Source organism: Syngnathus typhle, linkage group LG3 (genome assembly GCF_033458585.1).
Source record: "Syngnathus typhle isolate RoL2023-S1 ecotype Sweden linkage group LG3, RoL_Styp_1.0, whole genome shotgun sequence".
Taxonomy (NCBI): Eukaryota; Metazoa; Chordata; class Actinopteri; order Syngnathiformes; family Syngnathidae; genus Syngnathus; species Syngnathus typhle.
Window position 1 is genome coordinate 9,427,263 of NC_083740.1, and position 27,931 is coordinate 9,455,193.

Below are 27,931 nucleotides of genomic sequence, written 5' to 3' on the forward strand. Positions count from 1 at the left end.
TCAGATGGAGTCCAGGGAATGGCTGAGCACAGGGAAAATATCAGTGCGTGCGCAGCAAACGCGGCCATGCTCGTTCACGATGCACCGGCCAGGGCATGGTGGGGTCAGTCGTTTTAAAAGGTGGCGGAATAATTTAGGCTCTTCCTATGGCTGGATTCCATCGAGTACCCCGAGAAGCACAGCATGACAGATGCACACAGTTAAATTCATGTCAACTTCCACTGAATGATTTATTGCTGTTAATGTACACAGGCCACAATACTATTTACAGGCTAGTGTGTGAAAGTCGTTGGAATGGGCCAGTGTAATGGTTTTTGCTGGGGGCTGGATAACTCACAATTAATGACTGTATAAAATTGATTTTTGAAGGGAAAAAACAGTCTAACCAACCGATTCGGGAAGTAGGGTCAATTTGCCAAAAAACACACATTTTTCTGTACAAAATAACCCAACGATTCAATTGTTTTTTTTAACAAAACCCGAAGTTGGGTCAAACTGATCAAACTTCCTGGGTCGGTCCAATTTTTAAGGCTGTTTACTATGTTAAGTCAATAAACCTCATCCATCGCGTAATATAGCACTGCTGCAATATATTTCGCCATTAACCAATATTATTGGCAGATATAGAGGGCCCCAATATCCACTTCTGCTTGGGGCCCCATGCGTGGGTTCCGCATCTTAAAAAAGTTCAGGCTCCCGGATAAACATGTCCAATGCTGTGTTTGTATGGCAATGGCGCCCTCTAGCGGCCATATTTGGTATCGTGACAAAAACGGTTCACATTGCTTACATGACGAGTTCAAATCGTGGACGTGCTTCAAAGGTTTCGATCTGAGATTAGATTAATCGACCACATACAGAAGGGCTCTGTTACAGAGCGTCGTGGGGGAAGGTAGAAAAGGTTGTCAGAAAATTGGGGCATATCCACTAAATAGATAGCTCCACACGTTTTGTTTTTTATACATTGTGTCCGACTTGAAGACTGATCCGCTATTTTGGGATTCCTCCAGCGCAAAGCAAATGATGACTGAACTACAAGTTATGGATTCCTCCAGCGTAAACCAAATAATGTGCAGGTCAGAAAATGTCTAAGAGATAAAGGGACATCTTACTCTGCACACTTGAATAATTTAGAGCGCTGCACACATTTTGTTTATTGGCTACACTTTGCTCAAATTACCACAGTTGCTTCTTGTATCCAGGCAACCCGTAAACAAACGCCGCATATGCTGCGCTTCCTTGTCACCTTTGTGTAACTAAGTGTTCACTGCTGCTTTTATTCCATTTGAATTGTTTTAGTCGTTGTCGGGAAATGAGAGGGGAAGTGTTAGTGTCTAAGTCACACTATGATGGCGGAGCGGTGTCTCGGGGGCTCCTGCAGGAGCAAGGGGCCCCTTTGGAGCCGCCCTCGGGCGTAGCTACCGCGGACTTAGCTTCCGCGGGCTTCCGCTCCGCTAAATACACCCCGGCCGAGTGGTTCACCGGCTACCAGAGCCTCCTCCGGCAGGCCGGTGCTGACCACAACGACGCCCAGACCGTTCAGGAAGAGTCCAGGGTCCTGCGAAAGGAGACCGAGGCCATCACCGTCTGCACCCAGACCAATGGGACCCGCCTGCTCGGAGAGAGGTTGCAGGACATCCACCGCTGGAAGTCTGAGCTGCAGGAGCACATCCGACGGCTGCTGTCCGACACGACGGCCCTGCAGGGGCTCAAGTTGAGGCTGGAGAAGGCGCTGGATGCCACCGAGACTCCCTACGCCATCGCCATCGACAACCTGACTTGCAGGAGCCGACGACTGGGATCAGACCTCGTCCGGGACTGTGTGGAGGAGGAGCTGTACAAGGTACATTGAACAATCTTTATATTAAACCATTGACCCAAGGAAAAACGACATCACTGAAGCAGACTCCCTGACGTCACACGCCACTCCGGCAGGCTCCGCCTCTCAAAGGCTACACAGACATTTTATGCTTTTGGCGTGTGCTCAAATGTGTTTACAAAGTAGTTCAACCGTGAGAAGTGTGCAGTTTTCAAACCAGTGCTGTCGTGTGTGCCATCATTAAAAATAATGTAAGCAACATTGATCAATACTATACTGATTCCGACATGACACATGTCACATTTGTGTGTTCAAATCAAATAGGAAGTGGACTTGATCAGGAATGTCCAGACTCTTCTGAAGAGAACCATTGACCAGGTTGTGACTCAGATCAAGTAAGTATCACGTTCTTGACATCGTTACTGTATATCGTCAGACACACCAAAGGGAAATACTACCAAAGGATTATCAGACAAGTTTATTTTTGCCTAGTTTTATTTTTTTAACATTAATTTTGAAAACTGGCTGGTGACCTCTCTCCCAAATGTGTGCTAGCATCAGCTCCAGCAGTGCCCCTAACGAAGACAAGCACAATAGATAGTGGATGTAACACTCTGTATTCAATATAAAGTACATAACGAGGTAACATTGATCGTTTGATGGTTCCCCCTTGATTGACATGATAGCTTTCAAATATTGTTGAGCTTCATTATTTAAAAATAAAAATCTGAAGAATCTCATTCTGATGTCGTCGTGTATCAGGTTGAACAGAGATACCAAGCAGGCGTTGGAGTTTGATTGGTCGGATAAGTACGAGGCCTACGCCTTGGACCTCCAATGTGGAAGATTCAATGACAAGAGTACAGACACGCAGCACCATGCCATTTCAGCCGCTATGATGGAGCAGTGAGGAATACAGGACATAGAATTAATTATCAACTGGAAGTGAGCATAGCCGTTAATGTTCTTTTGGTCTTACAGGATGTCTAACGTCCCTTCGTGGATTAACTTCACCCAAGACAACCTCCACAGGGCCTTCCGAGAGGAAAAGGCTTCTAAGGATCTCAGGCGAGAGCATTGTTTGGAATTGACTTTTTGAGTTACAACAGACAGCATCACTGGGGCACTAACTGTTGTGTGTATGTGTTGTGCATCAGTGAGTTGGTACAGAAGGTGCTACTGGACACCACTAAGGACCTGAGAGTCCAATGCTCCAATGTGGACCAAGCCCTCCTCCAGCGCTGTACAGAACAGATGGATGCCAAGATCCAGATGGAGGCGCAGTTCAAGCAGGTCAACACACACACATTGACAAGAACACACTCAGACATTTTAGCATTTTCGGGCAAGCTGGGCCAAGAAGGCTTCTCTTGGTGACACTAGTCATATATTGATGACCTAGTTTGGTGATAATTAGGTCAAGTAGGTCCAAAGGTACCAAATGCACAACTCACGACTGTTTTGTTGTTGTGTGTGTTGCGTGTGTGTGCAGACCCTGGTGCAGATTGGATTCCAGGAGAGGAATATAGTGGCTTTGCAGAAAGCCATTGATGACAAAGATGCCCCACAGAGAGTCGTTGAGTCCAGGCTGTACTGCCGCTATCACAGAACCAACATGGAGCTCTGCAGGGATGAACCCCAAATCAGGTACACACACACACATGTACACGCAAATTTTATGCCGTCTCACTTCCGGTTACCTGCCCGAGTACAGGTTGGAAGGAGAGGTGAGGGAGATTGAAACAACCCTGGCAACTCTAAAGAAGCAGCTGAGTGATGCTCGCAGCTCACTAGCCCACCTGGAGGAGACCCGCATGGCACTCGAGAAGGACATTATGTGTAAATCCAACTCGCTGTTCATAGAAAGAGAGAAATGCATGACTCAACGCAAATTGTATCCGACAATCTCCACTCTTTCTGGGTACTGAATATATGTTTGCTTAGATTTGACTCCTATAAGAGAGTAGAGGATTATATTGCATGGAGTGGGTTTATTTTCCAATTGCAGTGTGAGCAACCATAACCACATAACCACACGGCCTGAAGCGTCATGCACTCATCCTGAGATCATTTCAAGGAGCATGATTTGTGTCATGTCTCGTGTTTTATTTCCACCCAGAACTACATTTGCTCACATAACCAAATATTCTCAATAGTGTCCAAGTGTGCACTCTGGGGTGGTCATTTATATGATTTAAAATGTTGTTTGATGTTTCCTGAACCACTCATCACTCTCCAAGGGATGTTGCAATGTCTGTGAGGTTCAGGGAAGGAATAAAATGCTCATTCACAATATTCAGACCGTCTGAAGACCTCACTTTTCAAGATACTAAATCTTGGACTTTTTTTTCCAACCCCATTCCTCCCTGGAATGCCAGGAGCTCTTTACAGTACCTCATCTACTTTTAAATGTTCATGTACAGCAGTGATTCCCAACCAGAAGGCTTACTCGAGCACATTGCAGGGGGTATATGCAAAACATTTTATTTCCGAAATTATTCTCAGTCGTTCCATAGGCCCGTAAAATGGTGTTTGCACACATCCTGTTTTTTTTAATTATATAATTACACTACATATTTGTAATTAAATATTTTCAAGGCAACATTTGTTTGCGTTAAAAAGAAAATAATACCAAAATATTACATGTACAAATGAAGGTGACTAAAATTTCATATCATTAGTTTTCTGCTTTTGGTGAAGCATTAACCCTTTATGTATATACTCCGAGTGTGACAGAAGGGCTCGGGGATACACAAGACAAAAAAACAGTTGGGAACGACTGATGTACACGATGAATAAAATGGATAGAATTTTCCATGAAATGTCATTGAAATTGCTTATTAAACAAGATAAATGTTTACTTGCATAATTCTTTGGCAATCTGGTTGATTTTATTTTAAGTGTTTCAACCGCATGATAATCTCTGGTGTCATCTGCTGGGTTTTTATCTCTAGATGCTTTCTTTGTGTTGGCTAAACTGAGCCGTGTTTAAAAGTGAAGCCTATTTGCTATTGGATTAAAGCAACGACTTGAGACTGCTTTTTAGAGGCAATTATTGACTACATTATTGATTACACTAGAGGGAGCGCTTGAGCCTCATTTTCCTAAACCGCCTCACACGGGAATTCATCCCAATTGCGGGTTCACTGAAGAGTGTAGAGAAGTGTCCAAAGGATGCATTCAAATTGAAAAATGTTAGATTTAATTTGGATAATTTACTGGAAAATTCAAAACAAGACATTCCCTTAGGTTCGTCTGAGATTCAATACATTCATTCTGTCATTACATAGATCAGAATTTTTCAGTTGACACGTCAGACAGAATCATGTGTTACGTGACCTTTTGCTGCAGTGTTGTGTAATTGCAAAGAACATTTGGACACGGCATGTCTGCAAAAGTCTAATCATGAAGGATCATTATTTTACAAGATATGGTGAAGTTGTCACCTCATGGCTCAATGAGAGACTAAACTGCATTTGAAGGGTTTACATCAAGGTTGAGGGTGTGCCACGACTAAAGAACTTATAAATCTTAACTTCATGCCAAAGGTTGGAATTGGCTTTGGTGAGAACATCTTACCATGCCTCCACCACCAATGCATGACTGGTGTCTCTCTGTCTTTGTGTTTTCGTCATTGTGTGTGATAAATAACCGGGTAGTAAAGCAGCATTTAACTTGTCACCTGAGTGATTTAGTCTGATTGAGGATTTGAAAGCAGCCCATATAAGAGTACTTGAGAAATGTAATAAAACATGGACTTGTGTAAGTTCACATACTCACGTGTACTCAGACCATGTGACCATTCCGAAAAAGTGGGAGGAACCTTATGCTTCCTGTGGTCAACTGCAATAATATACATACAATATGGAATAAGATTTAAGAAGCATTAATGGTAATATAACATACATCACATGTGCACATACAGAAAAAAATTGATTGTTTTTTCCATGTCAGATATTTTGATGGAATATATGAGAATAAGTTTAATGAGCAAAATGGGAGGGAGATATAAAAAAAGGCAATTTGAGGGAGTGACAAAAAAGGGAAAAGAGGGAGGGAAATGTGGGGAATAGAGAGACAGAAGGAGCAAAAGTCATTGCTTTTTTCATCCATTGCTCCCTCGCTCCTTTGCCCCCAGCGACTCCAGGCTGAAAACAACAGATAGGTGAGTGCCTCTTCATCCATCTCTCTTATTGATTTAATTTTTGTTTCTCTTCATCTATCAGCTCTTAAATATATTTTTCCTTAATCAATATTTCCTCATTGTAGCAACAAGGGCTTGATTCTTCTTTTAGCTCTTTAGCAACCCAGAAACAAACATTTTGAATTATGCTTCTGTAAAGTCAGAATGCAACATTGTCTATCTGTGAGCATTAGAAGGATGATTCATAATTGCTTCTTAAGAAAATGTCTCCTACAGATGCATACCTGCTGTTGACAACATTTTTACAGTGGTGTTTGTTTGCTTTTGTGTCTGCTGGCGGAATGCATGCAGCCAAACTTTGGGGTTTGTGGAAAGCCAACATTTTCTTTGGCTAGATAGAGGGGCTACTTTTAGCCATGTTTGCCCCCAAATTTGTTTAGACTGTTTTTGAACCATTTCTCAAACTGCTCACTTTGCCTAGATCGCTTTGAGAATCAATAAACATTCCAAATAAACTCACCTATAAAACTCTGAATGCCACATTTAGGGAAAGAGGAGTCATTTCTAATTATATGCTCTGTCAAAGGAAGGAATGTCAATCAGGCTTTGTAGGATTGAAAGGAATTTTGTGGTGTCTCTTTTTCTGAAGCAGCTCCTTTGCATTCTACAAGTCTTCACCTAAAGCGACGCTGCTTCTGTTTCATAACCACCACTCTAGGATGCTGTTCCTCAGCTCCCTATCCACTGTCTTCCTGCTGCTGCTTCTGTACCCCTCTGAGCTGCCTGCACAAGAGGTGAAAGTGCGGCTTGCGGGTACAGGCCGCCGCGATGCCAACGAAGGGCGCTTGGAAGTGTTCTACAATGGCGCCTGGGGAACTGTATGTGACGACCAGGTGGATCTGAACCTGGCTAATGTGGTGTGCAGACAGCTGGGCTTTCAAAGCAGTTTGACTTGGGCACACAGTAGCAAGTTTGGTCAAGGACAAGGTAAGTTCTCCCCAGTGTTGAGTACTTTTTCCATTCACTTGTAAAATTCTCTCCGCGCTCTGTCGTCCAGGTAAAATCTGGTTGGATAATGTGAACTGCAGAGGCCACGAGCGTTCGATTGCAGAATGCGGGTCCAATGGTTGGGGAGTCCATGACTGCACCCATGCTGAGGACCTGGGGATCATTTGCACCCCAGGAAGAAGCCACGGCGGAGCCTCTTCCTCCTCCACACATGAGCCAAGACAACCTAGACAGAGAACTCCACAGCAGCCAGCTACGCCACCAGTCTCATCTTCCCTCAATCGAGGCCACGAAATCGCCCTCAACCGCAACCTGCCGTCTTCACGCCGCAACAGGATCTCACCACAGGAGAACGGCCACGAGATACAGATCCCACGAAGATATAGAGGGCCAACAAATTCGCAGCCAGCAGCCAGCACCACTGAAAGGCAGGAGGAGGAGACACCAAGGAGAGGACCACCTGCGCCGAGACGCCAGCCCGACAGACAGTCCAATAGGCAGACGTATTCCCCGCCCCAGCCGGACAGTGGGAACCATATCGAACCTGATCCTGTTTATCCCGACGTGGGACTGGAGTCGGATACCCAGTACATCCAGGTAAAACATACCCTATATACATAGTCTCTTCAAAAATGTTAGATTTTGGGTAACCATGGCCTATCAGTGGGATGATGGTCGTATTTCAGGGCATATTAAATTTCACTAATTCTACCCATTACTGTAGATAGGGACAGAAATGGATTACTACTGTAAATCTATTTCAGACAGTCTAGAATCTGGCAACTTCTTGAGCACACAGTAGTTCACTTAAAGCTTATGTAGACCCCATACACACATCTATCATTACAGACAAGTGAGAAATCAGCATGTGTTTAACTTCTTTCAATGGCATCGTCCCATTTTAGTTCTCCAAGATTCCAATCCCTTTCTGATTAAAAACCTTTACTGAAGATGAAAAAAAAAAAACGAACTCAAGCTTTTTACGTTTTCAGAGCGGTGAGAGTGTTCAGCTGGCCGAAGCCCGTCTCCGGCCTGTGCTGTCCGGCAGCCGCGGCGGTCTGGTGACCGAGGGAGTGCTGGAAGTGAAGCATGCCGGGAAATGGCGTCATGTGTGTAGTAACGGCTGGGACCTCAGCAGCAGCCGCGTCGTCTGCGGCATGTTGGGATTCCCTTCTGCCGAGACCTTTGATCAAAATGCCTACAGGTGAGTGAGACAGTGTGTGTGTGTGTGTCTGTGTGTGTGCCTGCGTGCGTGCGTGTGTGTGTGAGCAGGCACGTGCACAGACACAGACACACACACCGACACAGGCTATGAAAGGGATGGAAAAGTGTGGTCGTAGACACTTCCTTTTGCGGACGAGCCTGAATCGCTTTCCATCCGTCTCCGGGATGGTAACCACAACTGCTACCGTTAGTACGACCACACTTGGCATTACTCGTCCCCTGTGGCATTAGCTAAAGCCAAGTGTCCACCAAGACTGTCTGGCCCAATAGCTGACTTAGGCCTCAATGCAGGCCTTGATAAGAATCCAGGGGAGTCTGTTATTAATGTCTGATGTTGACTGTTTCAAAGTGTTATGCCCTTCAAGAAAAAGTCTGTCATTAAAATATTATATGTTGTGTTTTAAAATGTTACTTATAATTAACAGAAAAGTTGCAGTGGCCTACAAACTACATAAAAAACTTGAGATGCATTTAGCTTGTATTCACAAAAAGGAAACAAAAAGCTCTTATTTGCAAATGTCTGCTCCGTATGTAAATTTGGTCCTTGCGAATGCAACCTTTCTAAGATCAGCCCTTTTGCTTCCCTCACACAAACTCCAAGACACAAATACAAAAACATCACCTTGCCCTTCATAGAAAAGCATCTCACAAGACTTTACATAAACACGCACACAAATACACGTGCCGGCCAGTGTCCACATGCAAACAGTCCTCTATGTGGCTGCCCACAGAGGTCTTTTTCGAGCCTGGCTAGAAGCACAACTAGACTGACCGCCTCTTTGCACAGTGCCATCTGTCGCCAATAATTACCCCTTGTCCTTGAACTGCTCAGCAGCTTGCCAATAGGACACACGCTGGAGTCTTGTCTAGCACCAAAGGCAATAACTACCGATGATCATCTCACTCTTTAATTAACACAAGCGGCATAGGAAATGGATGGACGGAGCTCATGAAATGATTCATCATGATGAGAAGGTATAACACAATGTTGAATTTTACAAAGGATCTGCTTCATTCATCCAATTTCACAATAAGTGAATATTTAAAAATTGAACATAAATGTGATGATGAATTTTAAATCTAAGTTACATACAGTAGTTAATCCTTCAGTTCTATTGTTATCATTTGTTAGCTGTCTGATTGAGCTGCTAAATACCCCTCAAGGCGCTTTTCAAGGAGAACGTTATTGCAAGGTGTCAGGCCGCCCGGGAAGAAAGTGCTAAAGTAAGACTTTCTTGAAAAGCTAACTTTGTTTTGGAGCAAATAACTCAAAATGAGTCTTGTGATGACTTCTGGTCAAGTTGGTCGAGTTATTTGAGATCAATATTTGCTTGAGGTTTCAAACTTTGATGTGTTTCACCAATACAGCGACAATGATCCCTCTGACGCTTGTGACTCACTAACTTACGCGTTGTATTTGACTTTGAACGCTTGGAAGTTACAGTTTTTCTCGTTTCGTGGTGGATTTGGTCTTAATTTGATAACCCGCCAACCATGCGATTCTCACCAAAAAAAATGGGGAGCCACTCAATTCCCCAACTTCTCCTTTTGGCTTCTCTATCTTGTATTCTCTCTTTGATGTGAATGATGTGAAGTTTAACGTTCTGTAAAAAGGGCGTGATTAAGAAGCCCTTTGTGAGTTTGCTCTGTCTCTGATGCATGTGCACATGGAGTCAGTCAGACCTGCCACCACTTGACTCTGCCAATTGTTCCTTTCAGGCAGCTTCATGCTAGCACAACATAATAACAGGTTATTTTTTTTCTCTTCTAACACTGAGCTGCTCTTTCCAATCTTGCTTTTGGAATTGCGTGGTCGGGCTTGCATAAAGGAATACTGCAGCCAGCTTTCTTCAAGTTAAGAACTAAAAAAACACTTTGTTGATGATGTTGTTGTTTACCTTCAAATCTCCAACTTGACAAAGATGACCACACGGAATATATCTAGACTTGAACCCAAAATAGTGTGACTTTTCCGAGGTTGGGCAAATCCTATTAAAAGTTCAGAGAGAGTCTTACATCACCAGCCTCTTGTTTCCAGGCACACAGTCATGACACTTTGTAACCATGTCGCTTTGAGCTTTAAAGGCTTTTTAAAGAGGCGGCGACGTAGGGAAAACTGATATGTACGTGCATATTTCCACGTCTGGTGTGTGTGAACCAACATGCTACTGCTCGAGTCGACCGCACGGCAGACACTGCCAAGCACAGCAGGCAATTATACGGGTGACTCTCACCTCCTCCTCCCCACTAACCTCAGCCTTCAGAACCCCGTGAACTAACACCCCCATTGCCTCAATTGTTCCTCAACTATCAGGTTATGAAACGTCTTCAGCAGGAGCAAGGATAGGCTGATGCCACAAAAAAATAGTCATTGCTGTGAACAGTACTGTCCAAAAGTCTTGGATATATTGATATAGTTGTAGAAGCAATTTGTAGAGTTGTGCTTTATGGATCAAGCGGGGTACCCTTGAGTGGGAGTCTTGCTGCAGGAGTTTATTTTCACTGAGTTATAACGGTATGTCTGGAAACCCTCAGACACCCAAAATATAATAACAATACATTAGTTGTTAATTATCCGCCAATAAATAATGCGCAAACATCCATCAATCCATTTTTGAAACCCCCAAATTAGTGACCCAACGTCAAGGATGTGCATGACTGAGAACTGAAAAGCAATACTGCACTGAAAAACGGGACTTTAATTCCAAAACACGCAAAATTTAGTCATATAAGGCACTTGGAATAAAAAACAAACTAAATCAACAAAGTCCAACACACAGAACACAAAATAACAAATGTAAATAGGGAATAGACTCAGATGGGATCAGGGAACTAAATACAAACAAGCTGATGAGACGAGGAACACCAAGGAACCAGACTTGACGCAAAAAGTAAACATAAAACCAAACTCAAAACATGAAAATGGGACACGTGGAAAAACATAACAAAATTAAAAAACTTTCAAAGCCTATCCTAGCTGACTTTAGGCTAGACATGGGGTACAAGCTGGATTGGTTTCCAGCCAGCCAATCATGGGGCACTGACAAGACAAAACACTCGCATTCACTCCTGTGGACCGTTTAGTCTTCAATTATCATGCAAAATTTTGTAATGGTGAGGAATCCATACATGCAAAGGGATAACCCAACACACAAATTTAAACCCGTGCTAATGCACAAACAAGCAAATACGATGACCTGAAATTATGTTTTCCTATTTTGCTCTGACAGACTAATAATTACATATGCTCATTATAGCTCTGCTAAAACAACATGTATCAAGGTGCCAAAGCCACACAGCATCACAAGTTTGTCTGCATCAGAATTCCTAATTTAGTAACAGTCCCGATCCATCTCCCACTTTAGTTTGCCCAATATTTACATTTGCATCACTGGTCTGGTGGTGCAGGTAACCAACTTGCTCTCTGAAGTATACACTTGTCTGTTCTGACTCACTGAATTCACAAAGGGTGTCCGTGAAGGCTGCACCTGCTTGTGGTTGCGTTGGTTGATGCAAGTGGTTTGGTGTGAGTGTGCGTGACAAAATGACACTCTCCAGGCCTTCTCTGGCTCAGGAAACTTTTTATATTTCTAGTGTTCCCTTTGTCCACACATTTTGAGCTGAATGCATGTTGGCGTACATAAATGTTGGACCTAATTTCCCCAATATAATATAAAAGATGTGTGGATATGTACAGCATAACATGTACAATGTTTTTCTGACTTCAAGATTGATGTAGCCTATTCATATCTGCACATTTTTAAATCCCACACATCCCTCTGTAAAGATAAATACCATCTATGACCAAACCAAAAATGCATGACAGGAAACATTTCAAGGAGAAATATTTCAGTTCATCCACAAATACAGAAGAGTCCAAAAGTATGTTTGTATTTTAAGAACTAAACAAGGATGATTGAGAGTAGTCATTTGAAATCCAGGAAGTAGCTCAGACTCTGTGCGTGTTTGATTCCGTCTACTAGATATCACATTGAGCAGTTTAAGAGCTTTCAAAGTTTTATTTCAATGCTGTTGTCTTTCAGGAAACTGTGGGACTCCAAAATCGCAGATCCATCATCCAGGTAAAGCATGCTCTCAAACAAACGCAGCATTCACGCATACCTGCACTTAACATCCAACATTTTTTCCTCAGACTGAGGACACAGATCACCAAGAAGGCCTACTGGGTGGAGAGAGTGCAGTGTCAGGGAGTGGAGGTCTCCTTGTCCCAGTGCCAGGCCCAGCTGGCTGTCCGCAGGAGAGACGGACCATGCGCGGGGGGCATGCACGCTGTCATCCGTTGTGTACCTGGAGCACAGTTTGCACGCAACGGCCGAAGACATTCAACACACACTATGTCGGTCAGTGCGGGGTGCCTAATCACCTTCTCATCTTTAATATGTGAATAGTTCATTACATTTGAAAAGTATAACAACCTAGTAGGAAGTGATCCTCTACTGAATAAAAATATGTTGCCTTCAGTTTAACTTTGGGTAAAACCTCAGAGGTTTGAGAAGGAAAATGCAAACACAAAAATAAACTACCGTATTTTCCGCACTATAAGGCGCACCTAACATCCTCAAATTTTCTCAAAAGCCAACAGTGCGCCTTATAATCAGGTGCGCCTTATATATGGACTAATATTGAGCCACTGCAGCAGGCTTGTCCAAAGTCCGGCCCGCGGACCACATGTATATGTCTTATATACGTATGGACAAAGTTTTAAAATGGGCCATTCATTGAAGGTGTGCCTTATAATCCGGTGCGCCTTATATATGGACAAAGTTTTAAAATGGGCCATTCATTGAAGGTGCGCCTTATAGCGTGGAAAATACGGTAACTGAAGAATGAAGATGGAAAACATTCTAAAATAAAAAGCATTCAAATATGTTTTAAGAGAGCAAATGTTGACTCTTTCTCCTTTTCCTACCAGACCAACGTGCGTCTCAAGGCAGGGCCTCGCCTTGGGGAGGGTCGTGTGGAGGTTCTGCAAGAGGGAAAGTGGGGCACCGTGGCTGACCACCTGTGGGACATCACCGCCGCAAGCGTCGTCTGCAGAGAGCTGGGCTTTGGATCAGCCAAGGAGGCCCTGACCAAGGCTCAACTAGGAGAGGGTGAGACCAGACAGACAATAGTACACTGTGTCACACTTAAGTGTGGAAGCACCTTAATACAAAACGCAGATCTACTGCTTTCCACATCAATTTCCGTTCTGGCAGGATTACAATGAATTTGAAGTCCATCCATCCTATCTGATTCCGATAATCCTTTTCACTTGCATTCACACCTATATGGGCAAATGAGAGGCTTCGCTAAACCCAGCTGTCCCAGATTGGAACGGAGCAGGGTGACCAAATGCAGCTTAATATATTGAAGGAAAGGCAACACAGACACCGGCGAGATAGAGACTCACGGCCAGCAGACAAACAGAAGTCCACTCGGACACTAAACAGATCCTTACCGTGAGCCTACAAACAAGACCGGGGGGAAACTGGACGAGTAGGACAGGAACACAAGGCGGGAGACAACAATAGACACCCCCGGTCTTGGGTGGAGGCTCACGGTCAGAAGTTGATCTGTGTCCAAGTGGACTTCTATCAGTCATTCTGTCTGTTTTCTGGCCATGAGTCTCTATCCCTTCTGTATCTTATTTGCCCACCTTCCAACTCCCTTTTCCCCTCAATAAACCCTGGGCCAAGATACAGTTGGTCGTCCTGGCTTCCATCATTCCTGACAGAAGACCCCGACCAGAAGAAATACGCGGGCAGGGCTTAAATACATAAGGTAACAAGAAGAAGCAGGTGACAGACATGACGGTGATGAAGGGGTGTGGCTGAGGGAAATTGAAGGCCGAGCGTGCTCTGGCACGGGCGTGACACCAGCAAGCACAATTTAATGCTGTGGGAGGAAAGAACTGAGCAAAGCCAAGATTTAAGAATATTCCTCCTTTGATGCCACAGTGCTAATCGGTGTGCAGAGTGACTTTAAAACCATGAAAGTCAGTCAAGTTTCTTGAGTTATTTGTAAATATCCTTGAATATATCAAAGCACTTCTGTGTATAAAGCATGGGATTAAATTAACGCTAACTATCATTGCATCGTGAATATCACTGGCACACATGCTCCGCTGTTGACACTGTATTTGCCCATAATTTTAAAGTGGTTAGGGCGTGAGAGTTAGGCCATATTATTTTCATTCATTAATTTCAAGAAAAGATTTAAGCAATCCCAAAATACGTTGTTTTTCTACTAATTACAGTTTATTACTTTTATTATGACAGTTGACTAAAGTCCCATGAGAACAAGGTCAGACTAAACACTCTAAAGGCCCTATTTTTGTGCCAGGCGCAAAGCGCAGTATAAATGTGCACATGGGTGGAGTTTTTCTTCTTATGAACGGGGCAATTGCGCGCTGTTGATGAAATTAGACTTTTCAGCCCAGCCAATGCTTGCAACATCACTCATTTGCAGCACATTCACAGCCCAATCGTGTCCGACATTGCGAAAACAGAAAACCACCCAACTTCGGGATCGAACCCGATCCGCTGGCTTCAGAGCGCAGAGCACCAACCACTGGGCTAAAAGTTTCAATGACCAATTGAAAGACGTCCATCACACAAATGTGTCTGCACCATCTCAAATACACCGAAATCGCATTAGACCACCTGCACTACAAAACAGACCTCCTTTCAGCTAGTCTAAAATTAATTCTACTTTAGCATTCTGCTGATATAAGCCATTTCTTCTGCTACTTTTATTACCAAACAGACGGATGTGTGAAGGGCAAGGCAACTCCATGCGCCGAAACACCCAGATGGGTGCAACACGGCCTCAAACACACTAGAATAGACTTGCGCTGGCACAAAAATAAAGTTACACCCATTTTTACGCTGAACGCACCGGCCCCAGTCTGCCAAAATAATAATCCCAAAATTGTAGACGCAAGCAGAGAAATGAACTCTGACGCAAAAGCTAATGGTCGACTGCATCTACCCATGACCAGGAGGTCACAATGGCCTACATTTTGTAGATTCTGCTTCCGTTGTATCCCTGGAAACACTACCATGCAGTTTTCTAACAAAAACTATCAAATCAGGTTGTTTTTTTTAACAAAAGGGTCTGACTTTCACAAGCTGGGTTACTGTCCACTTTTCTCGCCCTACTTCCTCTGCAATTAAATTCATTTCCTGCCATTATCTTTCTGCCCAAATGAGAACATACAGCGGCATGACCCACAAGGGTGGCTGCATTTCCTTCTCTCCACTTGCCTTAATGAAGTCATTCATGGAAACCTTTTAGGGTTCTTAAAGTAGGTGCCGTGCTTGTGGTATGTCAAAATAATGATGATGGTAAATGTCACAGCAGAGCATTGCGGGTTGAAATGGTTCTAGTTCAGGCAAATTTAGCCGTGTTGCACAAACACTGGGGAGTGGTCTGGGTCTTGCTGGAGTTCTGGGACGACTCCTGGGTGGTGCAGTTTGAGAAGTGACCTGATTCAATGTTGGTGACATCATTGGCTATTTGAGAGAAAAAATATAGAGCTTAATAAAACTTTGGCCTTGTACACCTTCGCAGACTTCAGCAAGTTCAGAGATTTTTGGCTGTGGTGAGCAGAATGGAGTGTGCAGTAATAAAAGGACAAAAGGCGCTCTCTCTCGCTCCCTCGCTCTCAAAGGGCCCCTTGCATGAGCCACATCACAGGACTGAGCATGACTCACAATACTCATCTGTAGAATTAGACTATTTTTGACTTTATTCCCCCGGTGACTGCCGTTTTGTTGTATACAAGCCGCCGTTATCGTTTGTTGCTCAGACTGAGCAAATAGATTCTTATAACGTGATAAAATGAAAGGTGGTCAAACTATTTGTATAGGTCTGGCTCAATGTTATTTTCAGGAGGATCTAAATTGATTTATAGTGTTTTGAAAAGCAGCTCTTCATATGTACACTACTTGAAAAGTAAGGGGCAGCAGTCGCACATTCAAATGTAGTAAGTTATGTGCCATAAACTAACTAGCGGTTTTGCACATTTCCGGGATATATTTAGTAGAATTCCTGTATTTGTTTCATAAAAGTCTGTCATTTTGCCATCCTAGGTACCGGTCCCATCCACATGAACAGTGTCCAGTGCACAGGCAGAGAGAGGTCCCTAACAGAATGTCAATCCAAACCGGTTCCCCTGTACACCGTCAAGCACAACCAGGATGCGGCGGTTCGCTGCAATGTCCCCAACACTGGCACGCAGGCCACTGTAAGAAATTTGTCCACAAGTTCCACACGGTAATTTATGACAGCGTGAAAATCACACAAAACAATTTGTCATCAGGTGAGACTTGCTGGAGGCAGAGACAAAGGCGAAGGTCGCGTGGAGGTGTTGATAGAGGTCGGAGGAGTGAAGCGCTGGGGCTCGATCTGCAGCGAGAACTGGGGCATCAACGAGGCCATGGTGGTGTGCCGACAGCTCGGCTTGGGTTTCGCCTCCAGAGCTCACCAGGTGATCAGCGACATCAATATGCATCATATTGTCTTTGGCCTCCTCCTCCTTTTCTTGGTACTCCCACATTTGCCTTGCCTCTGGGCTGCTGTTTGTGTGCCTGTGCTGTGTTATTATCGAGGCCTGAGGTAATTATAGGCTTCTCCAAAGTCCACTTCAGGCGCTCTGAAAATAAAAGAGGCAAAGTAAGGCAAAGAGAAATCGGCAAGAAATTCTCGGGAAAAACAAGCTGAAAATAAGCATGTGCATGGAAAAGGCAGAGCAGTTATTTCATAGGCAGATTTAAATTGTGAAAGAGTATAAAACATGATAATATGTCCTGACACATTCTGTTAAAAAAGAGGACTTGAAGTATTAAAGGAGACAACGCCATCAACTGTGCAAAAACATTCCCCTCCAATGTGTGTCCAGGAGACTTGGTACTGGCCGGGATCCAGTGATGCCAGTGATGTGGTTCTAAGTGGAAGTCACTGTGTGGGCTCTGAGCTGTCCATCCAGCAGTGTCGCAAAAACACACACGTTTACTGTCCCAGAGGAGGAGATGGCAGAGCTGCTGGAGTCACCTGTGTGGAGAGTGAGCAAAAAAAAACATGTTTGGGGGTGGGGCGGTAGACATTTGTGTGCAATGACTTGCAACTCCCCCTCGTCGACCCTGACAGCTGCTCCTGACCTGGTTGTGGATGCCCAGCTGCTCCAGGAGTCATCTTACTTGGAGGATAGGCCTCTTCACCTGCTCACCTGTGCCAATGAGGAGAATTGCCTCTCCTCTTCTGCTGCCAGGATGAACTGGCCTTACGGACACCGTCGTCTGCTGAGGTTCTCCACCCGTATCATGAACAATGGCCGTGCTGATTTCCAACCTCGGGCTTCCAGGGAGAATTGGATTTGGCATCAGTGTCACAGGTATGCTGATATCATCATGTAACCCATATTGGTCATATTTTCACATACCTACTGTTGCTGACTGTTCTGTGTTTGAATAGTATCACTTGATCAAGTACATACTAAAAAAAAAATGCACGTATCATCCCTGTTGATATCATATCGGATCGATATTGGTATCGACAATCAGAATTATATCAGAGCCCTCCTCATTGATTACTTGTTTGTTAATATCAGTGCTAAAACTGACAGGGCAGCTTGATTTTTTTACTCAGCTGCTGAGGTTTTATGTTCTGAAACAAAAGAGGCATGCAGAGCTCAGAGTTTCTTCCAGCCTCAATCACTACCTCCCCAACCAGCCAGCACATTGGTTTTGTTTCCCATTTTTGCTTGTGCTTCTTGCGGGAATGGTTCTATAACGAGAGACAGAGCGACAGAAAACAAATAAACAACCCGCTGTGTGACGCCCGGGTCACTGCATAACAGAGTTTATCCTTACTCTACTATTTAGAATTTGAAACTCCAAAGCCCAAATCAAATTGAATGTTGAGAAACAATGTTTTGGTTCAGATAAAAGAATAACATAACAAAGGAGTTAATTGTGTACCGCAACACAAATTATCATTATGAAAGCGCAGTTTTTGTATTTTTTATAGAAAGAAAATTACAGTTCAGGACCATGATGAAAAGCATTACATTCACCCATCCTGATCAGATTGTATTTCATTGAAGAACGTTCTAGTGAATTACAGAATTCTGTCAGCATTCCCACTATTGTAGCTGTCTTCATGAATAAAATGTGGCCCTCTTCCATTTCTTAGGCACTACCACAGCATTGAGGTGTTTACTCACTACGATCTTCTGACCCTCAATGGAACCAGAGTGGCTGAGGGGCACAAAGCCAGCTTCTGTCTGGAGGACACCTACTGCCCTGATGGTCAGACAATCAAATTCAAATTACAAAGCAAAATACATTTTGCCAATCATTTCAAAAGAACTATCCAACCATGTTGCCTCTAGAGGGCATCCACGTGATATTATTTATTTTGACTCCCAGGTCTCTACAAGCGGTATTCCTGCTACAACATGGGACAACAAGGCATCTCAATTGGCTGCTGGGATACTTATCGCCATGACATTGATTGCCAGTGGATTGACATCACAGACATACGACCTGGTGAATATGTCTTCCAGGTAAATTTTTCATTAAAAAATATCCTCCAGGAACATGTCACTTTATTATTTTAAGTTTCAATGTAAGCATGACTTATTGTTTGGACTTCTGTGTTGGCCAACTAGATGGAGTTTGCAGATTTTTTCAAGAGATCTGATTTTTTTTTTTCTTTGCAATATACCTACTTACTGAGTAAAATCTAAACATAATGCACACACTCATGCAGGAGCTGTTGTTGGCCACAGCTCGCAACCAGACACTCACGCTTGCTGATGTTACACGCAAGTTGACCAGGCCCAGCCTTTTAAAGGCACACACGTGTACACAGACATCTTTTTGTGTTCCATTATGTTTGAAATGGACATTTAAAGTGTGCCTTATGGTCAAATATGTTCAGAGTGTATGAAGCAAGGTTATCATAGCTGATAAAAATAACAAAATAGGTTATTATAGCTAATAAAAATAACAAAATAACTACAACAAATATTTAAAACAAACAAAATAAAATGAAAATGAGAAAAAAAGAAAAACTCAACAGAACTATAGTGAATTTATCCAGTCATAAGTGGTGCACTCCAACTTCACTGCAAACTTCAAGTATAAACCTTATAGAATAGATGGGTGAAAGCCCGGCCATGTGGCAAATACACCCAAAATGAATGCCAACTTTCATGCAAGTGTGCGGAAAAAGGGGAAACACAGAAGTTTAAATCTGCAAGCCCATGTGGGATAAAAGCGATAACCAACTATAATTGTAGTAAAGTGGCTCTTGGCTAAGCATTCAGCCATTCAGGTATGCCATACGCATGTTGTGTCAGGGTGTGGGTGTGTGTATTTAAGGCGAGTACATTTAATGTGGCTTTATATAGAAAGTAGACCTGCTATTAGTGAGAGAGTGCAGCTTCTTGGCCAGTGGACAAACTCTCAGAGGTTCACATAATTTTTTTATGTTCAAGTTGGTTGGTCTTGTATGTTCCTAAACATCCAATCTACTGTGGCGGCCCACTCATCTGTTCTCCCGCTCTGTCATTTGTTCTATTTTTGACTGCAATCTAAGTGGCACCACATAGATGATGCTTATGGGTTCTAATTCGTTCCCAAGCGTTTGCATTATCAGAGATGCTTTCATCAGACATGTGCACGTCCTTCTGCATGGCACACATGGGGCAACAAGGCGACAGCTGGACATCAAACCACGTAGGGACGTAAGAGTAGAGATTTGTGACTACGTGTCCCGGCAGCTGTCCATAAATTTCATAAGGAGTGAGAGCAGGCGAGAGATTGCAGATGCTTGCTCAGGTTTCTTCCACCAGCTGGGTGTGGCTTTTACCAGCAATGGCAGACAATTTTAGGACCTTTTGTTGTTTGACGCAATGAGTCACGTTGGCGCGGCTTGATGGTCAATTACCATCCAATCTCTGCTGTCTATATATATAGTAGAGCTAGTGACGGCCTCGACTGATGTCTAAAATAGGATCTTTTTACATTCATATTAAAAAACAATTGTGCTATGAAAACAAAAAGTGTGCTAAAATCCTTGGATGACTAATATGGTCATTTTGTCTGAATAATACAAATAAGTAGGTTATGTTTAAGTAGGTTATGTATATTGGTTATATCATCAACCTCAGGAAATTAAAAGTGGGTTTTCATATGACAGTGTGTGGTCAAATTATCTGTTTGATGTGTGCATAGGGAACAATAATTTACAGTATGCTTTGCTCATATAGCAGCAGGCAGCACAGACAGGGTGGAAAACATCGAGTCGTGGCAACCAAGCATGGCTACAGTCTAATGACAGGCTGCAACTTCGATCTAAACCAAAACTGTCATCTGCATCCCTCGGCTGTTTTTGTTTCCTGCACATAGATAACAGTGGAAAATGATGTCATCCATCTCTTTAACCCCCAATTTGAGCTATTTAGAAAAAGAGAGAACAATAATCCTGCGGCTCCTCAGAGGCCGCCCCTGTGGATAGCTGCCTGTTTCCTGACTGTCAAAAGTTTTTTTTTTCCTTCTGTTACATTATTAAAAAGATCCTTGAGGCACTTTAGGGCCCCAATGCTGCAGGGGGGGAAAGCTGCATCAGCTTTATAGGGCTGGAGTAGAAATATAATTAGAGCAAATCAAGTGGAATCAAGCCATTGCCCAAAGGCTGAGATTAAAGGACACACCCATTGTATGTCTACAAATATTCTTGGATGTATTCTTATGGGAATTCAGTTGTAGGTCTTTGAAAAATATGCATCACAATCACCAGAGACTTATTTGCACATATGTTGACTTGCACTTGTGTAATCAAACGTGTCCCTTCTTTCCAGGTGGAGGTCAACCCGTCTTTGGATATGGCTGAATCTGATTTCAAGAACAATGTGATCCGCTGTCGGTGCAAATATGATGGAGCACGCGCTTACATGTTTGGATGCCACGCAGGTAAGGTTTAAAGACAAGATGAGATGGTATGCCCGACGGGGATGAGTGGGGGGATGAGATGTTGATGAAATATAATGAGATGAGAATTTTGATGGGATGAGACATTATGCCATAGGAGGACCTGACATTGAGAATGAGATGAGATAAAGGATCAAATGAGATAAGGGATCAATTGAGATGAGATTGCAGATCAAATTGGATGCGATTGGGAATGAGATGATGTGAGATTGAGAATCAGAAGAGATGAAATGTGATTAAATGAAATTGGGGATGAGAAGAGATTGAGGATGAGAGGAGATTGCAATGGATCTGAGATTGGGGATGATATGAGATTGGCAATGAGCTGTGGTTGAGGATGAGGAGATTGGGGGTGAGATGAGATGTGGGATGAGAAAAGAGTGAGGATACAATTGAGACGCCGTAATTTTCTCTCATGTTTTTTCTCGTGTTTCCTCAGGTGACGCTTACAGTGCTGATGTCGAGGACTTGTTTGACCACCAGCGTGAGATCACCAACAACTTCCTGTGAATGGATGATGACACCAATATAGGGACAGAAGAACCATTCAACTCCTCAGTACACCTCAACACAACAAGACAAAGAGGTTGAGAGACAAGAAAACATGAGAGGGCGAGGGGGATTTGGAAAGGAAATCATGAGAGGCAGTTCAAGTCAAGATGATTAAAGGAGAAATGTTGAAAAGTAGAAAAAAAGGAAAGCGCGCATCGGACCAAACGTTGACTAATTTTCATTTTCCAACCAATTAAAACAATTGAATCCCAAAGGCTAAAACATGACAACTACATACAGACACGAAGGTCCCACATTGACACAGGTGATATCTGTCTGCTTACATTCACTTTCCAATTGCAAATGCTTTTTTTTTTTACTGTTACACCTGTGTGCTTTTTAATTTTGAATGAGAATCAACATTTTTAACTCCATGGTGCTATTTTGCCCTATTTGAATAAATATTGTAATGTATTGCACATGTATTGTCATGTACAGTTTTATATTACCTCTCTGAAACAATGTTAGGTCTCTAATTTATGCAGATTTTATTGTACTTTTGAGTTGGCATTGTCCGTACATGGCTGTGTTTTGTATTGTTAATTTTATTCTGAGAGATCATTTACTTGTTTGTTCACCTGTTTAACAGTGGTAACATCAGATGAGACCTGGAGGCACCGCGGTAGTGCGCCATAATCATTACTTAAATGGTAGAGCAAGAATAAACATCAGAATGACAAACATGCTTATTTAAGGAATGGTTATTTTTCCTGCAGATTTTGCACAATAAAGATAAAGGATAATGTTAAGATTTAACTGAATCTGCTCAGCCAAATATTTTCTTTAAAATGGACATTTAAAGTGCATGATAATATAACGCAATCAGATCGCCACAGTGCTCAGACTCAAATGTCGCCTTTGGCCGTTAAAAACGACATCGTAAAAAGAGTGACTGCCATTGCCATCCTCTCTGGGGACATTTTCCAACCACCTCTACTTCCACACATACATTAGGTATATTTCCCATGACTGCGGACTTTTAGATATGGGTCATCTTCAGTGATATGACAACCATCATGGTTACAGTTACATGGTTTTTAAAATACTATATCTTGAAAGTCAGAGTTCACTGAGTAGAGGTGAGTGAGCACTACTGTTTGATAACACATCAGAAGAATTTTAATGGGAGGGAAAAATTATTGTTAGTGGACTGCACAACACACTGAGGACCAAGCTGGACCATTGGTTTATGACTACGTGTGAAGCATCCAGCTGGCCGCTTTGTGGCATATGCAAAGAACCAGCTTGTGACTCAGATTTTGGGTCGCACATGATGATGATTCAGCTGCAGGAGTGACCTAAGGGAAGGATACAGACGAGAGGGAGATCCACCACTTTGTTTTTGGGCCAATTTAGGAAATTTGGTCTATATTCACTTTAATTCCACAGGGCAAGTAAATGTTCACAGAGGCCTTGAATGAACCACAAGAACATTTTGATGAATGGGGTATGAGCAATAAAGTTGCATACATTTTTATAATTAGGATTAGAATAATGGCAGACATGACACCTTCTATTTCAGGATAGATTTGCTGACCATATTCAATTTAGTTTGGGTCACGTGGACAAAACTCCAGAAAATTTAGTCCACGTGCCACAAAACCATCCACTATCAACATTCTTGCTGCTGCATCAAATCATCAGTTAAAAATGATGCTTGTCCTTCTTGACTTTTACCTTTCTGTGCTTTGATTTCTTCTACGCCTGCATCTGTGTATAACTTCTAAATTAATTTTCCTCATGGTCTGAGCAAGAACTGATCATGCAAAAGGCAATGCATTCAAAAATGTATACCCACAAATCTACTATTTGTTCTCCATTCAGCCCATAAATTTCCAAACAGTCAGATCAGCTGAAATAAATGGCAGCATACCATGTGTCCAGTCTTATATTTAGCTGTTGTGCAGTCTCGTCCAGCAGACTGCACTTAGCTTACATAAATTGTTTTTCTCCTTTGCTTTGGGAACAACAGAGTGCTGAGAAGACAAAAAGTGATTGTGCAAGAGTCGAGTTGTTGTGAAACAACACCAAGTGGACAATGTGGCATTTACACTCTGCGGGAGAGCAGAATGCATTCAATCATAAACGTGAGGGTGAGCGCTCAGGCGCTACTGATTGATGAGTCCATTGGAAAACTGTGCCACGTGGCGAGCTGGAGATGAAGAACTTGATATCAAATAAATCTGAAACGAAACTTTGGTTGAGTTCTTCTTTCAATGTTTGTCCTCATGTCCTTTACTTTTCATGGACAAACACAATCCCAGACTCAATTTTGCTCACCTGCTACTAAATCAGTGTTTCATGAAATAAAAAGCAGGCATGATTTTTATTCCCATGAGTATATTTCCACAAATCAGTCGGATACAGAATCCTCAGTTCATATAATCATGTGGCAGAAAAACATTCACCTCAAGTGACTCCCAAGAGTCAATGGGAGGTTCCTCATACAAGTGATTATGTGCATGACATGCTACCATTGCTCCTTCATTTTAAACTAAAAATATACCGTAGAGCATTTATACCACGAGGTTTGAGAAAAGACATATTACAGTATTAATACTACTGTACACTACTGAACAATGACACCGATACCCTGAATTGAACAGTGATGAGCACTACTTGTATACACATAAGAAATCTGACATTATTTTAAAAAGTAATACATTTACTGCAACTCAATTTATAGAAACAATACAACATTTAGCCACTTTTGAAAATCATTTCTTTACAACTGTACTTGTCTGACATGACAATAAAGGATTAAAACATTATGTGCCAGTGTGGATGGATCATCTAAATTGCAAGTGCCTGGGACAAAACCTTTCATCTTACAGTTGGACAATAAAAATTGATGAAACACATTGTTGCCTATAGCTTTCGGTGAATTAATGAATCTTTGAAAAACTAGACGACTTGAGCACAGGCAAATGTTGAGGTAAGTTAAACCTCAGCGCCGCATCCCTGCGTTTATAAAAAAAAAAAAAAAAGAGTTTACAAACTTGAGTGATGTAACACTGCACACTTGGATAATGGTGCGACTTCACGTCTCCAGGCGTGGCTTGAAAGGAGTCAAGCGAATCAAAGTGGAGGACTTTTCGCTCCAATTACTTTCCCTCCCAAACATCTTCCCTCTGTTTGGCTGCCAGACGCTTTTGTTCTAAAGGATAAATCAACAGAGATAATTAGATTTATGTATAGCAAAAGACATGCCACTCCGACATGATTGTTGAAGCCAAAGCTGCATGGCTGATTTTGCCACACATAGATTTGAGCATGAGCATGTTCTGACTGTGGACACGTGGCAGAAAGGCTGGGGACAAAATGTTCAGGACATGATGCACTTGTGCACTGGCTCCTTAAGAGCACAGGAGGCCATCCATACTAAGGACAAAGGAGGCTGTTTTTGCCTTCCTGGCTGGCAGTTCAGTGGACAGCCACTTGTGGTTTATTGTGCCTATATACTTATGGTCCCGCTGTGAAGGGAAAGGCTGCTGCACTGATTATAGACTTGCTTTGAGCCACACAGCAGTGGACAGAGAGCAACTTCATTTTGCCACAAGATGGAACTAACGCCAATTTGCACTTGATTTGCTAAGTGGGGGAAGAGCTCCCACTTGTGGTAAAAGCATGCTGATGCATGATGCAAACACTAAGTTGGTCCAGCAAGGCTTTTAGGGAAATAGTCACCCTCTGGTGGTCAGTATGTACTTACGCCCAAAAAATCAGCGACTAAGTAAAAGCTGAGCTGCGAATATACGAGTATCCACTATGCTCCGTTTTTTGTATGTACCTCTGGCCTCCTGGAGCTTCCTCTTCTCTGCCTCCCGCTGCTCCTTTGTTACGTTGCTTTTCACGCCGAGGGCACCAACCACAAGCCTGCGAGCCAGAGCTGCACTGGTCTGAGGCCTCTCCTTACCAGAAATGGGGGACTCTGAAGATGGAAGGAAGAAATGTGTCTTCCATGACAGAAGAAAAAAAAACAATGCAAATCATAGAGTATGGTAAATATACCAGAGAAGCTGCGAGCCGCGGCCTTTGTCTCCGGAGTGGATTTGGAGAGTGGCCGCACCTTCATCAGTGGATTTTTGGATCTTAATGCTTCACGAGCTATTTTAAAAAAGCAAATAAAAGAAATAAAAAAACAACAACAATAGTTAACAGTATTTAAAATTTCAAATGGTGTGCGGGTATGAAAATAGTAAAATATTATTTAAGCAATGCCTAATTATTACTCAAAGATAACTGAACTTCTGTGCATTTACTGTATAGTAAAAGTAGCTATATTACTGGAGGCATGGCTGTGGACTGAATTAACAAATCCTCATTTGACATCTCTAAAAAACTTGTTTTTCAATTAAGTTGTACAAGTTAAAGGTGGGAGAAAAAAAAAAGTGAAATTATTTATCTAAGTTAAGATCAGCGGATGTGGTTAAGAATTATCGACTGTAGAAGCCGTTTGAGACTTTTCTATGATTAAGGGCTATATAATGAAAATTTGACTTTGATTTGACTTTTTCTTTCAAGCAAAAAAAAATTACATTTTAACAACGATGTGTAGAATTTTTATATCCTCTCTGAGTGGTTTGCTCTCAACCACTAGTGCGTCACTTACCTGAAGATGGGCTTGAAAAGATACCTAGAGCGTGGGTATCGTCAACCCATTTGATATCGAATCCTCTCTGTCTGAAAAGACGTTGAATAAAGCGTGTGAAAGAAAAAAAAGCCATTGTTAAAAAAGAAAAAGCACCACTTTACATTATATCATGCAAGCGTAGCTGATGTTGAGAGGACATCGAGTGTAAATGATGTGAAATTTACATACTGGTATCCCTGAAATAACTTGAAAAGATCCTCGGTTTTACACTCTGGAGCAATATCGTAGATCTCGATGACATGAGAGAGGTCTTCGTCACTCTCGTCCATGACGTCATCATCAAACCGCTGCATGTTGTAGTAATCAAATCTGGCCTCTTGGATTGACGACTTCTTGCGACCTTCACTCAAAGATAGCTGGAGAAAAGAAGAAAAAGCAATGACGGCAACTGGATAGCAAAATTAAATGAATATTTAAATTTCCTTTGAGATCCTGAACTATTCACAATGTGCTGACATGGGGAAAGCTAAACTGTCAAAAAACTGTGAGAAAAGCTAGCTGAACTTTAGAAATCCGGAAAAAAGTTTATAAAAGTTATCAACAGATGAGAAAATGAAAGAGTGAAACATTTCTATTTTTTTGTTGATACTAACTCACATGTAAAATTGTAAACATCTCCTTTTTCTATGAACAGGGTGTTGAACACATCACAGTTGACTTATTTGATTGCATTGATTTTACCAACCTCTTCAAGCAGTCGCTGATTGAGACAATCTCCATCATCGTTAAATAAGGTGTCCCAACTGTCCTCTTGTTCCTTCTCGTCATGATGGGACGCATTGGTTACATCAGAAGACTCAAGCTGTCCATTGGACACCTCTGCACCCTGTAGCCGCTCAACCTCTCCGTGAGCAGTCTGCAGCTCAGCTCTATCCATTTCAACAGGCGCTTGCTCATCTCCTGTTCCCCCTGCCTTGTCTTTCTTGTTTTTGGCGTTCTTTCGAGCCTTGTCCGTGTAGCGAGGCCTGGGTCTTGGTTTTACATCTCCCTCTATGTGAGGTTTGTCTTTCGATGCGTTGAGTCGTTTCTTTGGCATATGAGGAGCCTGGCTTGGCTTCTTGGACTGAGACGTAGTCGGTGCGTCTGAAGCACCGTCGTTCTTTGGTAGTTCCGTTTCCATTGTAGTTTTGACAGTGTAACTGGAACTCAACGACACTGATGGGTGAGGGTTAACAAAAACACAATCAACATAAAATATTGATTAATTTATCGTGTGGAAAAAACCTGAACATGGCTACCATAATCGCTGTGAGCTAAGGTACAACTAGCTAAACATAGCAAGCTACTTTTCCCATTCATCGAGGTTACAACGAAAAGAACATGGATGCAATTTTACCAGATAAATATTCGGATCTATACTTGATATTGTAATACAGGGAAGAAAAGTGTCACTAACCTACCTGTATTTTGGTTAGCGTCCGATTTTGTCGCAGGATTGACGCAGGCAGTGTTTAGAACGTGAAGGATTGTGGGAAATATAGTTCCCGCAACCTGTTATGAAACGCGGAGTGATTTCGGAGAAAATCAGT

General features: G+C 42.5%; 3 protein-coding genes across 4 annotated transcripts; 2 read left to right on the forward strand and 1 right to left on the reverse strand.

The window, feature by feature from the left end:
- Window positions 1-868: 868 nt before the first annotated feature.
- On the forward strand, window positions 869-4,764 carry LOC133150835 (tektin-4-like). Its single transcript, XM_061273393.1, has 7 exons — window positions 869-1,843; window positions 2,144-2,214; window positions 2,582-2,725; window positions 2,801-2,887; window positions 2,977-3,112; window positions 3,312-3,466; window positions 3,534-4,764. Exons 1-7 carry the CDS (start codon window positions 1,313-1,315, stop codon window positions 3,745-3,747), a joined length of 1,338 nt encoding a protein of 445 aa, XP_061129377.1. The 5' UTR covers window positions 869-1,312; the 3' UTR covers window positions 3,748-4,764.
- A 1,117-nt stretch (window positions 4,765-5,881) lies between these two features.
- Window positions 5,882-22,431, forward strand: LOC133150825 (lysyl oxidase homolog 4-like). The gene is made up of 15 exons (XM_061273380.1): window positions 5,882-5,984; window positions 6,682-6,950; window positions 7,021-7,568; window positions 7,964-8,175; window positions 12,239-12,277; window positions 12,349-12,556; window positions 13,129-13,309; window positions 16,292-16,446; window positions 16,522-16,689; window positions 17,101-17,263; window positions 17,349-17,592; window positions 18,393-18,508; window positions 18,629-18,765; window positions 21,067-21,178; window positions 21,636-22,431. Exons 2-15 carry the CDS (start codon window positions 6,683-6,685, stop codon window positions 21,704-21,706), a joined length of 2,622 nt encoding a protein of 873 aa, XP_061129364.1. The 5' UTR covers window positions 5,882-5,984; window position 6,682; the 3' UTR covers window positions 21,707-22,431.
- Window positions 22,432-24,055: 1,624 nt separating this feature from the next.
- Window positions 24,056-27,931, reverse strand: LOC133150857 (coiled-coil domain-containing protein R3HCC1L-like). Of its 2 annotated transcripts, none has more exons than XM_061273434.1 (7): window positions 27,803-27,931; window positions 27,088-27,557; window positions 26,571-26,758; window positions 26,361-26,431; window positions 25,760-25,855; window positions 25,539-25,679; window positions 24,056-24,905 (listed from the first exon to the last, which is right to left on the reverse strand). In XM_061273434.1, exons 2-7 carry the CDS (start codon window positions 27,520-27,522, stop codon window positions 24,853-24,855), a joined length of 984 nt encoding a protein of 327 aa, XP_061129418.1. In that variant the 5' UTR covers window positions 27,523-27,557; window positions 27,803-27,931; the 3' UTR covers window positions 24,056-24,852. The 2 variants fall into 2 exon arrangements, with proteins under 2 accessions (XP_061129418.1, XP_061129419.1); XM_061273435.1 differs by having other exon boundaries at window positions 27,799-27,871.